This window comes from Petaurus breviceps, unplaced genomic scaffold (assembly GCF_028583685.1).
Source record: "Petaurus breviceps papuanus isolate PSGF00001 unplaced genomic scaffold, PetGlider_PUasm1.0 90849, whole genome shotgun sequence".
Lineage (NCBI taxonomy): Eukaryota > Metazoa > Chordata > Mammalia > Diprotodontia > Petauridae > Petaurus > Petaurus breviceps.
This window is the reverse complement of record NW_027187361.1, coordinates 12,795,317-12,809,719: the sequence shown is the minus strand read 5'-3', so window position 1 is coordinate 12,809,719 and position 14,403 is coordinate 12,795,317. Positions and strand designations below refer to the sequence as shown.

The window sequence follows — 14,403 nt, the reverse complement described above, 5'->3', positions numbered from 1 at the left end:
GTAATAGCAACACTGAGTGATCAACTTAGGTCTCCTCAGCAATACAATGATCCAGGACAATCCCAAATGATTTATGATGGAAAATGCTATCCACAACCAGAGAAAGAACAATGGAGTCAATGTAGATTGAAGCTTACTGTTTTCATTTTTTTGTTTTTGTTGTGGTTTTTCCCTTTGGTTTTGTTTCTTCTTTCACAACATGACTAATGAGGAAATATATTTATGTGACTGAGTATATATAACCTATATTTGATTGCTTGCTATCTTAGGGAGGAGGGATGGAAGCAAGGGGAAAAAAATTTGGAACTCAAAATCTTATAAAAAACAAATGTGAAAACTCTCTTTACATATAATTGGAAAAAATACTATTTACAAAAAAATGAAAAAATGTAATTGGAAATGTTTAACAAAATGAATAAAAATACAACATAATAAATAAAAATAAAATGAACTTTCACATTAAAAAAGGGAGTAGGACTTATCAAATTCCTTTTGCAACACAAATATGGCAGATAAAGAAAACTATAGACCAATTTCTCTAATGAATATTGATGCAAAAATTTTAAATAAAAGTAAAATAATGTCAAGGAGATTACAGAAACATTTCACAAAGATCATACATTATCACCTGGTGGAATTTACACAAAGGATGATGAGATAGTTCACTATTAGAAAGATTATCAGCAAAACTGACCATATAAATAACAAAAACAATTAAAAATATGATTATCTCAATAGATGCTGAAAAAAAAACGTTCGATAACTTACAACAGTCCTTCCTATTAAAAACATTAGAAAGCACAGGAATAAATGGAGCTTTCCTTAAAATGTTAAGTAGTATCTATCTAAGGTCATCAGCAAACATCTGCAATGGAGATAATCTAGAATCCTTCCCAATAAGATCAGGGGTAAAGCAAGAATGCCCATTATCACCCCTATTATTCAATATTGTACTAGAAATGCTAAGAAAAAGAAATCAAAGGAATTGAATAAGCAATGAGGAAACAAAACTATCACTCTTTGCAGATGATATGATAGCATATTTAGAGAATCCTAGAAAATCAACTAAAAATCTAGTTGGAGAGAGGCAGAGCCAAGATGGTGGAGTAAAGGCAGGGACTTGCTTGAGCTCTCTCCCAAATCCCTTTAAAATGACTCTAACCAAATTCTAGAGCAGAAGAATACACAAAGAAGATGGAGTCAAACAAATTTCCAGTCCCAGACAGAGCTCAGCAGGAAAGGTCTATTGCACAGGACTAAGAGTAGAATACAGTCTACTGCAGGCCATGCTGGCGTGACTCCAGCCCCAGCAAACCAGAAGAAGGTCTTGGGAGTGACTGGATCATTAGTGGCAGCAGCAATGACAGTATCTCATTCAGGAGCTCTCAGGCACAGATGGTAAAGGGGTCGGACACTTGGTCAGAAGGAGATTACAGGGGTCTTTTTGCTAGCACTGAGGCAGGACTGTTGCTGTGCCCACATTTGGATCTGGGCTGCAGTCCTGAGTGGCCGTCCCAGGGTGAGGAGCAATAGCATAGCAGAGCTTGCCACCACAGTGGAAGGGGAAACACTCCTCATAGTTCCAGGGCCAATAAGAGCATAGGCCAGGAGAGTGGTAAACATTTATCCTTAGATCACACCACCCTAGAAGAACTGAAAACTCACAGGTCCCTGGAATTATCTCTCAAAACAGTTGAACAAAACCCCTGAAGCTTGGGACAGTGCACCCTCCACTCCACCTTACTTTAACAAAGAGTTCAAAGTCAAGTAATAGGCCGGGAAAATGAATAAATGATTGAAAAAAAAAAACAAAAACCTCTGACTATTGATAATTAATATGGTGACAAGGAAGATCAATACACACATTCAGAAGAAGACAACAAAGTCAAAGCTCTAACATTCAAAGCCTATGAAAAAATATGAATTGGTCTCAGGCCATGGTAAAACTCAAAAAGGATTTTGAAAATCAAAGTAAGATAGGCAGATAATTTGGAACTCAATTTTTTAGAAATGAATGTTAGAAATTGTTTTTACAATGTAACTGGAGAAAAATAAAATACTCAATTAAAATTCTTAAAAAGAGAAAACATCTATTTGAAACAATTAACAATTTTAGCAAAGTTGCAGGATAGAAAATAAATACACATAAATCATCTATACAGTATCAACAAAGTCCAGCTAGAGGAGATGGAAAGAGAAATGCATTTAAAATAACTGCAGACAATACTTGAGAGTCAACCTGTCAATACAAACCCAGGAACCATATGAACAATGTTATAGAACACTTTTCACACAAATTAAGTCAGATCTAACCAACTGGAGACATGCTAATTGCTCATGGGTAAATTGAGCCAAAATAATCAAAATGACAATTCTACCCAAATTATTTTACTTATTCAATGCCATACCAACCAAACCACCAACAATTATTTTATAGAGATAGAAAAATATAACAATTCATCTGGAAGAAAAAAAAAACCGTCAAGGATATCAAGGGAATAAAAAAAATGTGAAGAAAGGTGGCCTAGCAGTATCAAATCTCAAGCTGTATTACAAAATGGTATTCATCAAAACAATCTGGTATTGTCTAAGAAATAGAGAGGTAGATCAATGGAATAGATTTGGCACATAATACATAGCAGTAAATGACCATATCAATTTAATATTTGATAAATCCAAAGAGCTAAGCTTTTGGTATTTTTTCCTTTTGGAGGGGGGGAGGTAGGGCAATTGGGGTTAAGAGATTTGTCCAAGGTCACATGGCTAGTAAGTGTTAAGTGTCTGAAGTCAGATTTTAACTCAGGTCCTCCTGACTCTGGGCTGATACTCTATTCACTGTGTCACCTAGCTGTTTCAAGATCTAAGCTTTTGGGACAAGAATTTACTTCTTGGAAAAAATTATTGGGAAAACTGGAAAGCAGGTTGGCATGAACTAGGTACAGACCAGTATCTCATACTAGAAATGATCAAAATGGGAATGATTTAGAAATAAAAGGTGATAGCATAAGCATATCAGGGGAGCATGAAATTTTGTTGGATATATGGATAAGGTAAGAATTTATGATCAAACAAGAGATAGAGAAGATCATGGGATATAAAGTGGATAATTTTGATTACATGAAATTAAAAACGGTTTTACACAAACAAAACCAATGCAGCCAAGATTAGAAGAAAAGCTGGGAACGGGGAGAAAAATTAGAGCAAATTTCCCTGGTAAATACCTCATTTCTCAAATAAATAGAGAACTGAGTCAAACTGATAAGAATACAAGTCATTCCCCAATTGATAACTGGTCAAAAAAATAAGAACAGGGGCGGCCAGGTAGCACAGCGAGTAAGAGCACTGGCTCCAGTGTTGAGAAGACCTGGAGATCGAATCCTGGGCTCAGACACTCAGCACCCACCCAGAAACACCTGGCCGTGTAACCTTGAGCAAGTTACTTAACCCCAATTGCTTAGGGGCGGCCAGGTGGCTCAGAGAGTAAGAGCACCGGCTCCAGTGTCGGGATGACCTGGATCAAATCTGGGCTCAGATACTCAGCACCACACCCAGAAATAACTAGCCGTGTAACCTTGAGCAAGTTACTTAACCCCAATTGCTTTAAAAAAAAATAGGAACAGACAGTTTTCAGAAGAAGAAATTGAAGCTATTTGTAGTCATATGAAAAAATGCTTTAAAGAATTGTTGATTGGAGAAATGCAAATTAAAACAATTATGAACATATCACCTCACACGTATCAGAAAGACTTATATGACAGAAAAAGAAAATGGCATGTTAGAGGGCAAGCAGAAAAACTGAGATACTAATGCATTGCTAGAATTGTTAACTGATTCAATCATTCTGGAGAGTAATTTGTAACTATGCCCAAAGGGCAGCCAAACTATGCATATCCTTTGATTCAGCAATACCACTACTAGGTCTGTATCCCAAAAGGGATCAAAGGACAAGGATCTATATACAAAAATATTTATAGCAGCTCTTTTTGTGGTGGCAAAGAATTGGAAGTTGAGGGGATACTAGGTAATGACTGAAAAATTGTGATATGTCATTGCGATGGAATATTATTGTGCTATAAGAAGTGATGAGCAGCATAGTTTTGGAAAAAACTGGGAAGACTTATATGAACTCATACAAAATGAAGTTCAGAGAACCAGGAAAACATTGTGTATAGTAACAGCAATATTATATGATGATCAAGTGTGAATGATTTTGCTATTCTGATCAATATAATGAGTCAAAAAAATCCAAAAATCTTATCATGAAAAATGCTATCCCCTTCCAGAGAAAGAACTGATGGGGTTTTTCAGATTAAATGCAGATTAAAGCTTATTTTTTTTCACTTTTTAAAGTCTTACTTTGCTTTTGTTTTTTCTGACATGGCTATTATGGAAATGTTTTTCAAGACTTCATATGTATGATTGACATCACATTTCCTGCCTTCACAATAAGTGTGTGTGGGGGATCAATTTTTAAAAATGAAATTAAAAATAAACAAATAATGATCTTCTTAAAAAAGAGAGAGAGACCAGTTCTAGGACCAACAATGGGTAAACCCTAAAGACAAGATTCTATGTTCTACAAGCAAGGGAGGAACTCTATCAGCTTCCCCAAAGTTAGAAGTAAACTTCGTAGCAGCAAGCACCCCAGCGTCCCCAGGGTGGCTGCCAACACCGGTTCTTGGATCTGCTTTGATAAAGGAAAGCAACTCAAATGGGTTAACAAGCTTACTTTAATCAATCAAATATGTATCATTTACCTAGTTCAGGGGAAAAGGTCAGCACCCCAAACTTCAGAGTATACAGACAGAATTATCAAGACAGAGAAACAGATCAAGTAGACAGGTTTCCAAACTGTCCAACCATTACATCCATACCAAATCAGCATCTGGGTTCTTCAAAGACGGGGGGCTCTCAAGAACGGCTTCTCAGAGTCTCCTCTGATCAAATCACAGAACACTTCTCAAAGTGAGCTCCAAAACAAAGCCTCAAATCAGGGTTTATATAGCCTTCTCCTGGGTCAGAGAATGTAACAACCTTCTGAACCCACTGGCCAATCAAAAAGTATCTACTAAAAAACAAGCCTCCCACCCCAGGCTCCAGGTGCACTTTAGCCTAGGGGCAGGGAAGATCTTTAAATTTGTATTTCCATTACAACTTCTTGGGGCAAAAGCTTTACAGTAATCATGTTAAGTTTAAGACCATTTTTTCCATGGATTGAGGTGGTATAGGGCAATCAGAATGTCCTCTTGGGTGTTGGGAGGAATGAACTGTGCTTTGGTTTCTTGCTAGGTATTTTCAGTAAATATCCCTTAGTAAAAGCTAATTGAAGTTAATCAGTTAAATGAAACTGGGGTGCTAATCACTGGTAAGTGATATTGGGGAGAAGACCGTAGAATGATGGCTGTAGTCATGACATTATAGAAGTACCCCTAACTCCTCAAGGACACACCTAAAACCCTCCAGTGGAGATGTAGCTTGTTCTGGAAGGCCTGATTCTTTGGTAGGGATGGGGATTGGAACAAGGAATTCCAGAGCTTTAGAAATACTGCAGTTCTTCCTTGAATTACATGAGCTGATGACACTGTGAGTCATTTTTAGGATGTCTGAGAAGAGATGTTAGTAGAAAAGGAAGCGACACCTGTAGGGAGAGCCATTTGGCACAGGGAGAAGTAAGCTTAAGCAGGAGGTATAAAAACTACAGATCTAGGGTGGTTTAGAAGGGGTGGAGGCTTAGATTTAAGGAGGCAAGATGGTGTATCAGAAAGGTCACTGAATTAAGAATGATCCAACTCATATTCTGTTATTAATTGGCTGGCAAAATGACTTTAGGCAAAGCATCTGATTTGTCTGAGCCTCACATTCCTTGTCTGAAAAATGGGGATAAATGAGCTACTTACCTCACAGAGCTATTCTCTATCTACACTTTTTTCTTGGCAAGCACACATTCATTCTGTAGTTTCATTTGTTACTTTTAAATAGATGACTCCCAGATCTGAATATCTAACCCTTATCAGTCTGCTAAAATTTGGTCCAGCATCTCCAATGTCATACTGGACACACTCCACAAATATCTCAAATTCAACATGGTTAAAACAGAACTCTCCTTCTACACATTTCTTAGAGCAATTTGCTTGAATCTCTTTAGCCCTTTTGAATTCTGCCTTGTGACATACTATTCTTAGGGGCCTTGTCTCATCCAGTGCACCAAAGAGCTTTTCAAAAGTAAGTATTAGGAACATTTCCATCTTTGTGTCCCCATTGCCTAGTAGAGTACTTGGCGATTTTTAACATATCTTTGCCTTGAATGTAGTAGGTGCTCCATAATTATTAGTTAAATAAGAGTAAACAAAGCAAGAGTGATCTAAAGAATATAGGATTCTGTACAAAGATACATTGGCATTAGTACATTTTCATTGATTAAAAGGAAAATAAAAAGATTCTGGTGTACCTGCTTGCCTTCCTTGATCTAGTTTCCAAATGTCTTTTAGAAATGAGTGAGTCTAGGATTGACTTAGCTGTTCTCAGCAGAATGATGATCCAAGATGATTCCAAAAGACATGATGGAAAATGTTACCCACATCCAGGGGACAGGAGGGGGAACCTGACAAGGTCAGTTCACAGATTGAAGCACACTAATTTTACTTTCTTTATTAAAAATTTTTTTCCCTTTTGTTCTGTTTCTTCTTTCACAACATGGAATGTTTTATATGATTGCACATATAGAACCCAAATCAAATTGCTTACCACCTTAGGGAGGAAAGAGGGGGAGAAAGGAGGAAGAAAAATTTGGAACATGAAATTTTATAAAAATCAATATTAAAATTTGTCTTCACATGTAGCTGGAAAAAAATTTAAAAAAAGAAACGAGAGTCAAATCTCAGGCTTTAAAATAGAAAGATAATGGATAGCATGCTGGACCTGCAATTGAGATGACCTCAGTCTGAATCCTGCCATAAAGGCTTACTACATACATGACTCTGGGCAAGTCACTTAACCTCTCTCAGCCTCAGTTTTCACACGTGTAAAATGATGACAATAGCATCGATGTTTCAGAGTTTTATATTTTAGCATTAAAATGGGAGCTATATGTGGAAAAGAAAAGAAAGAAAAAGAAAGAAGGAAAGGAAAAAAGTATGGAAGGAAAAGATTAATATGCTTGTTCAAAAACTTTTATTTTTATGCAATCAAAATTATACATTTTATCTTCTGCGATCTTTTCCCATAGATTTGGAAGGTAATTTTTCCTTGCTCTACTAATTTGTTTATACTTAAATTATATACATTTAGAGTTTATCTTGGTATACGGTGTGAAATGTTAGAGCAAAAAAACTCTAAAAATATTCTTTTGATAATATGATTGGTATTGCAATGAATAAGTAAATTAATTTAGATAGCTTTGTCATTGTCATTATACTGACTCAGTCTATCCATTAGTGCCTGCCCTCAAGTAGTTCATGTTTTATGAGAGCATACAACATGCATATATGAAAGTATGTACAAATTTATATATATTCCCCTCCCCACCAGGGAAACATCAACAGCTGGGGAGCGGAGAAAAGGCTTCAGGTAGAAGGTGGTACTTGAACTGAACTCTGAAGGGAACTAAGGTATTCTAACAGGTGGGGGTGAGAAGGAATCCTGTCCCTTCCCTTCTTTTCCCTTCTCTTTTCTTCCTTTCTTTTCCTTTTCTGCCTGTTATGGGAATGGGGATCTGAAGATCTTCCCTGCCCCTTGGCCCTTTGATAGGCTTAAGTGACTCTGAGAATCTTCCTTGATTTGAAAATATGCTCTGCCCCCTAATAGGCTGAATGTGGTCACATGCAGCCTGTGGCAGGAGGCTTGGTTTTCAGGAATGCCCACACCTTGTTACTTTGTGATTGGGCAGTGGGTCACAAGGGTTGTGAAGCTCTCTGAGCCAGGAGAAGGCTATTTATTCCCTGATGTGAGGTTTTGCTTTGGGGTTCACTTTGAGAAGAATTGTGTGATGTGGCCAGATGAGACTTTGGGCAGCCATTGAGACCCCCAGCTTTGAAAACCCAGATGTTGGTGCTTCCCTTTCTGGTAACTGAGTAGGTATGGATGTAATGGTCGGACAGCTGGAAGCCCTGTCTGCTGAACTGTGTTATTTTCTATTGTAACTTCTGTTTGTATTCTCTGAAGTTCAGGGTGCTGACTTTTTCCCCTGAACTAGGTAAAATGATATATTTTTGAGTGATTAAAGTAAGATTGTTAAATTATGAAAGGAGAGTCAACAACCTGACTGAAGAAAATAACACCTTAAAAAATAGACTAACCCAGATGGCAAAAGAGGCTCAAAAAGGCAATGAGGAGAAGAATGCCTTAAAAAGCTTAATTTTCCAGATGGAAAAAGAATCTCAAAAGCTCAATGAGGAGAATCATTCCTTCAGAATTAGACTGGGGAAAATGGAAGCTAGGGACTTTATGAGAAATCAAGATACTATTAAACAGATCCAAACAAATGAAAAAATAGAAGGCAATGTGAAATATCTGGTTGGAAAAACCACTGTCCTGGAAAATAGATCCAGGAGAGATAACTTAAAAATTATTGGACTACCTGAAAGCCATGATCAAAGGAAGAACCTAGAAATTATCCTCCAAGAAATTCTCAAGGAAAATTGCCCTGATATTTTAAACCAGAGGGCAAAATAGAGGTTTGAAAGAATCCACTGATCACTTCCTGAAAATGACTAAAGTAAGATTGTTAACCCATTTTTAGTTGCTTTCCTTTAGAAAAGCAGATCTAAGAACCTGTGTTAGCAGCCATCCTGGGTAGGCTCGGATGCTTGCTGCTATACTTCCCTCCCCCCTTTTTTTTTCATTTTCCCTTCCTTTTTTTTCCCCCAGGGGTGGAGGGGGTACAAAGGGAGGTGGGAGAGAAAGAAAAAGAAACGTTTCCTTGTTAATTAAAAAAAAAAGAAAAAAAAGAGGTTTAGTCAGTCAGATGCGCTTTCTAAGAGAATGTTCTTAGCTGAGAACGCTAGTTTTCAGTAACAGCCTTGTGGTTTGTCCTTTGTTCTCAAAGAGATCATGGCATCAGGAAGGTGATGCCAGCCATCAGTATTAGCCTACTACTACTACAGTGGCTGCACAGTGATTTTTGGTAGCTAGAAGGCTACAATGAAATCTTTGTTGTCCTTCTTGAATAAAGCAACATGATGGAGTTGGCCTCACACCATTCCTTTGTGTAGAAACCCAAAGTCAATGGAAATTGTATGTATCCAGTCAAAGGCAAGCCCATAGGTACAATGGGTCACTTACTATTATATGAGTAAAAAAAAATCCTAAACAAAACAGAAAGCACTAGTAAAAATTTAATGCTTTCCAACATTCAAAACAAGGTCTATCCTATTAAAAGGCATCCCAAAAGAGCTGTTCAGATCAACCATCTCACCATGGCCCTTTTATTCATAAGATAAATCAGTCTCTTTTCCTTTGAGGTGACCTACAGAAAAAAATAAATTACACACCCATATCAGAGATTCGTTATCACAGATTATTTAATCACAACTTGAAACATTATGAATACAAAACAGATTATTGGCTTGGGGATCAGAGCCTACCCAGTTCTGTGTGAGATTCTTCCCCCCACTCTGGTTTTCATGCATTGGCAAGAGAACTAGAGGAAGGCAGCTAGCACAATGGATGGATTGTTTCCCTCCCTCCCATAACCCTGGACCCCCTGGTAGATTCGCAGATTTATTGGAAAACATTGACAAGAATTGCACAGGATGGGCAGGCAGAAATGGACTGGTTGTAGCCACACTGACAAAATTACAGATCCATTGAAAATTGAATAAATTAAGGGAATTACTGGCAGACTGGCACTCTTTAGTCCAAAAAAAACCTTAATCTTTAGGCTAAAGCCACAAGGTCCATATGAAAAATAAAGTTTTACAGGCTCAGCATACACCTTGTTTAAGATTAATGAGATTCATGGAGATTCACTAAGATTTCAAATAGGAGGCAATTAGGTTGAGATGACTTTGCTGATCACATTAGGTATTCTGACCAGCTTGCAACTTTCTGCCCAGAGCTTCCTCTGTAGGTCCTCATCATAGGTTATGTCAGAAGATTTAGTAATTTTCTCATGATAAAGGTAACAGCCACCAACTCCTTCTAGCTCTGGCGCAACAGCTGCATAGATGGATGTGATTGCCCCTTCATCTGGAGTCTGCGGGAAGAAAAAAACTAAAGATGAAAATGGTCAGCTTGCAGAGCAGAGGCCAAAACAGCACCAGTAAACAGCCACGATGCAGAGCGACAGAATAAAGAGACTTTGGGAACTGGAAGAGTATTCAATGGCCAATCTCTTTTATTTGACAAATGATAAAACAGGCCCAGAGAAATTCAGCGAGTTGCCATTGGTCCCATAGTTAAGGGCTAAGTCAGGACAGGAATCCAGGTCTTTTTACTTACGGTTCAGCACTCCAACTAATAATACAATTGTTTTTGTGTTAAACATATGGTTCTGATGCAGGGCTGGTAGGCTGTGATAAGAAGTTCTTCAGGGAAAGCATCATTATTAAAGTTAGTTTTCTCTGGAGCATATGCATACATTAATAAATCTCCCAGTGGTATGTTTCTCACATGTTGGGTTAATACATTTCAGTAAGCAAACAAAGAATTTTAAAATCCCTAGCGTAATTATCAATTTTTACAACTCTTTATTAAGTAGAAATGCTCATTAATTTCACTTGAAGCATATGAGTGCTCAGTCTATTTAAACAAACAATATTTTTCACTGAGATGAAATATCAAGACATCAAAAAGGTCCTGTTTTGAATATAACATGGCAAGTTACAATTGAGAATTCACCTTTTTACAGGCCATGATTGTCAAACTGAAAGATAAATTAAAAACAACAACTAATTTAGAAATATCTGGCTAGAATATAGGAATATATTATAATTTAAAAATATCTTTCTCCCCACCTTCAATCCTCTCTTAAAGAATCCCCCAGAAGGACCATTACATATACCTCTACTATATTCTGTTTCTGAATTCTAAGTTGTCATAGCCAGCCCAGATGCTTTTAGGGGACATAGAGATGTTCCTAGAAAAAGCAAGCCTACCCATAATACTCCAAGTAATTGGCTCTTTAATACAGGTTCATTTTACTTAGTACAAAGGAATTCATTCACATGTTCTCACTCCCATTAGCATGTAAGTTCCTTACACAGTAAGAGCCACAGAGTGTGAGGACTGATTTCAATAGACTTAGCCCTTCTCAGCAATGCAAAAACATAAAACAATTCCAAAGGACACATGATAGAAAATACCAGCCACATCTAGAGAAAGAACTATGGAGTTGGAATGTAGAACAAAGAAGTCCATTTTCTTTTTTAGTTTTGTTTTTTTTTTCCTTTCTCATGGTTTTTCCCCTTCATTATAATTCTTCTGTGCAATATAACTAACATGAAAAAATGTGTTTAATAGGAATGTATATGTAGAGGCCATATTAGACTGCAAGCCATCTTAGGGAGGGAGGGGCAGGGAAGGGGAGAAAATTTAAAACTTTTGGAAGTGAATGTTGAAAACTAAAAATAAATAATTTTTAAACAAGAATGTAAGTTCCTTGAGGCCATCCATGGCTACAAGCCCACACCTGTAATCCCCAGGTGGTGAATCCCTTGCCTTCAAGATTTCTGACACAAGAGAGGGAGGCTCCCAGGAGCTACAAGGTAACCACAGAAGATTAAGTCAATCCAAGTTGGCAAAACTAAGCAAATTGAAGTTTCCTTCCTGAACTGTATTGGACCTGTGAGTAGTCAATGCATCCCAAGCTTGACTTGGGAGAGAGGAAGAAAGAGGGAGCAAACAAAGAGGAAGAGGCAGAGACAGACAGAAAGACAGACAGAAAGAGAGAATGTAAGCTCCTCCAAGGCAGGATTTTTTGGGTGCTTTTCTTTGTCACCCCAGCGCTTTGCAAAGTGCCCTAACACACATTAAGCACTTCGGTAAAAGCTTGTGCAATCATCTTCAGACCTAGGAGAAGGGGGCAGAGCATCTGGGCTAGAGTCCATTTCTTGACCAGACACCAGTTACTTAGCTGTTCACTGAAGAGTCTCAGAAGCAGTTGTCCCACACAACGGGATCACACAGCAGACACAGAAGGTTTGTGAGTGTAACAGGGATGAAGATTAGGAAGGGCATCAGTGTAGTTTACACCCTTGCTGAGGGAGAGACATTTATTTGTAGGGATGTTGCAACAACTTCTTAACTCTCCTCGTGACTGAGGGTGTCTTGGTGATGTTGGTGGTGTTGAGGAAGACTGGTGAATGAACCATGTAAAGGGACCCACTCTTTGGGTTATCAGAGGAAGGAGGAAAAAGGCTTTGCCTCAAATTTTGGAAACACATCCAATATCAGGTGTTCCTTGGACTTCCAGTGGTGGTCCTCAGGTTTAAGTAGGCAATAGCATGCCAATTGTCAATTAGGGTACAGACTGTCACTGTTGCTCTGGGCCTACATTCCTGCCCACCATCCATACAAACTGCTATTGGTGCCAATAAGCGGGTGAGCGCACGAGTCAGAACAGCATCATACCCCAGACCACTGGCGCTGCTTCCAGACCAGTCCTCGTAGCAATCACTCCAGGAAACAGCATGTCAAGCAACTGTTTCTGCAGCTGCGTCCTCAAAAGAGCTACTGAAGACCCCAAAATGAATATTCTTACCCCCAAGCTCTTGGCATGGCCAAAGGTTTCAACATCATAAGTGGATATTATTTTACCAGGAGACATGACATTAAAGAAGACGTATTACCATCTGCTCTGCTGCCTCATCCTAAGGACCTTGGTACCTTTCTCTATAACTAGCAGCCCAATCCCCTATAGGTGTTTTCTCCACCAATAGAAGGAAAGCTCCTTGGAATCAGTTTGTCCATGCTTTTCTATTTGTACTTCCAGCACTTAGCACGGTGATTTGTACATAGTAAGTGCTTAACATATGCATTTCATTCATTCATTCATTCATTCATGGTACTAGAGTACATGCCCAGCTCTCTGTTACATTGGAAAGGGGTCTTTGATAGATATGATTAACTTCTCACCTCTGATATTAAGGGCAGGAATGCACTGATTAAGTTACAAGGAATATAGAAGATTCTAGAGAGGAAGATTCTGATAATGGGTGGGGACTGGGAGAGGTATATAGCAAAAGAGCAGAATGAAGAACCAGAAAGAAGAAAGGAATAACTTAAACATAGACAGTCTATAACCACAAAGGCCTGGCCCAGGAAAGCATGTTGTTCTGGACTTGAAGTCTGATATTTCATTGTGTATTGAAGAACATGATAATGTAACTTTTTTTTTTTTTTTAAAGAAAAGAGCTAAAGCTCTAAGAAAACTTACTAAGATATAAAGATGTAAAATGCAGGTCAACAATGGATATCAGCCATTCAAAGACTAGTTTATGTAAGTCTGAAAAGAAAAAAGAGATCACCAGAAGGCTGACTGGCAGGACTCTTTTGCCACTGAAATTCATGAACTAATTCATGAAATGTGGGGAATGTGACCTAGCAGAATACAAGTTCCTTGAGGGCAGGGCTTGTTATGTTTTCCTTTGTGTTCAGTATAGAGCCAAACAGATATTAGGTGCATAATAAATACTTATTGAATGAGTCAGTTTTGGTAGAAGGTGGGCCAAACCTAAGGAAATGACTGACTTTTCATAATTCAAACAATATATCGTCTGAGCAAGAGCAATGGACTCCCTCCAATGTTTCAATCTATGCTATAGACTAGAAGAAAGTGGCTGGAGCCATCAAGTTGTAATGTAATGCCAAGGAAAGGCAACTTCCCAAGGTTCAGAATACCAGCATAGCTGCTCTCCATTTTATTCAGTGACCAACCAAGAACAGAGAAGATCAAAACATGACATCATTCCAAATACAGCATTTACTAAGCGTGATTAAATAATCTCCAAGTACTACCCCACCCCAGGACCTTCCAATCATTCAATCAATTACAAAGTCTCTGTTCTAAATACTTCTCCACCCCTAGGCTGTACCTCCATTTGGTCCATCACAAAGCACAAAAAGGTCAAAAGTTCCCCACCCCTGGATCACAATTGAATCTACCCCAGAGTTACATCAAGTTTAAGCACAGCACTTAATACCCAAATGGAGGTCTTTTCTTCATCTTGACAGGAGGCAAGTTCTCAGCAATCTTAGTTCCTGGGGAGACAAGGCTTAGCAAGGCCACAAGATACATTGCCAGTCCCTTCATTAATTCATCCTGTCTGTAGAACAGTCCTAGAACCCCTGAAAACATTAGCAAAACCCTCTCCCAGGATTTCTGTAAACATACAACAAGAAAATCCTTCTTCAGGGCTTCTGAACCAACAGAAAGGTTCCCAGACCCCTGCAACAACAGCACTGTCC

At 38.3% G+C, this 14,403-nt stretch overlaps 1 protein-coding gene across 6 annotated transcripts in view; it reads right to left on the bottom strand.

The window, feature by feature from the left end:
• The window catches only part of DHRSX (dehydrogenase/reductase X-linked), a 474,397-nt gene that overhangs the window by 45,677 nt on the left and 414,317 nt on the right, over positions 1–14,403 (bottom strand). For 5 of the 6 annotated variants that reach the window (XM_069072875.1, XM_069072878.1, XM_069072874.1 and 2 more), the window contains one exon: positions 9,501–10,192. The exons of the other annotated variant lie outside the window; for it this stretch is intronic. In XM_069072875.1, coding sequence (XP_068928976.1) covers positions 9,989–10,192 — 204 coding nt within the window. In that variant the 3' untranslated portion in view covers positions 9,501–9,988. Of the gene's footprint in view, positions 1–9,500; positions 10,193–14,403 lie in introns of those variants that run through there. 6 annotated transcript variants of the gene reach the window in all.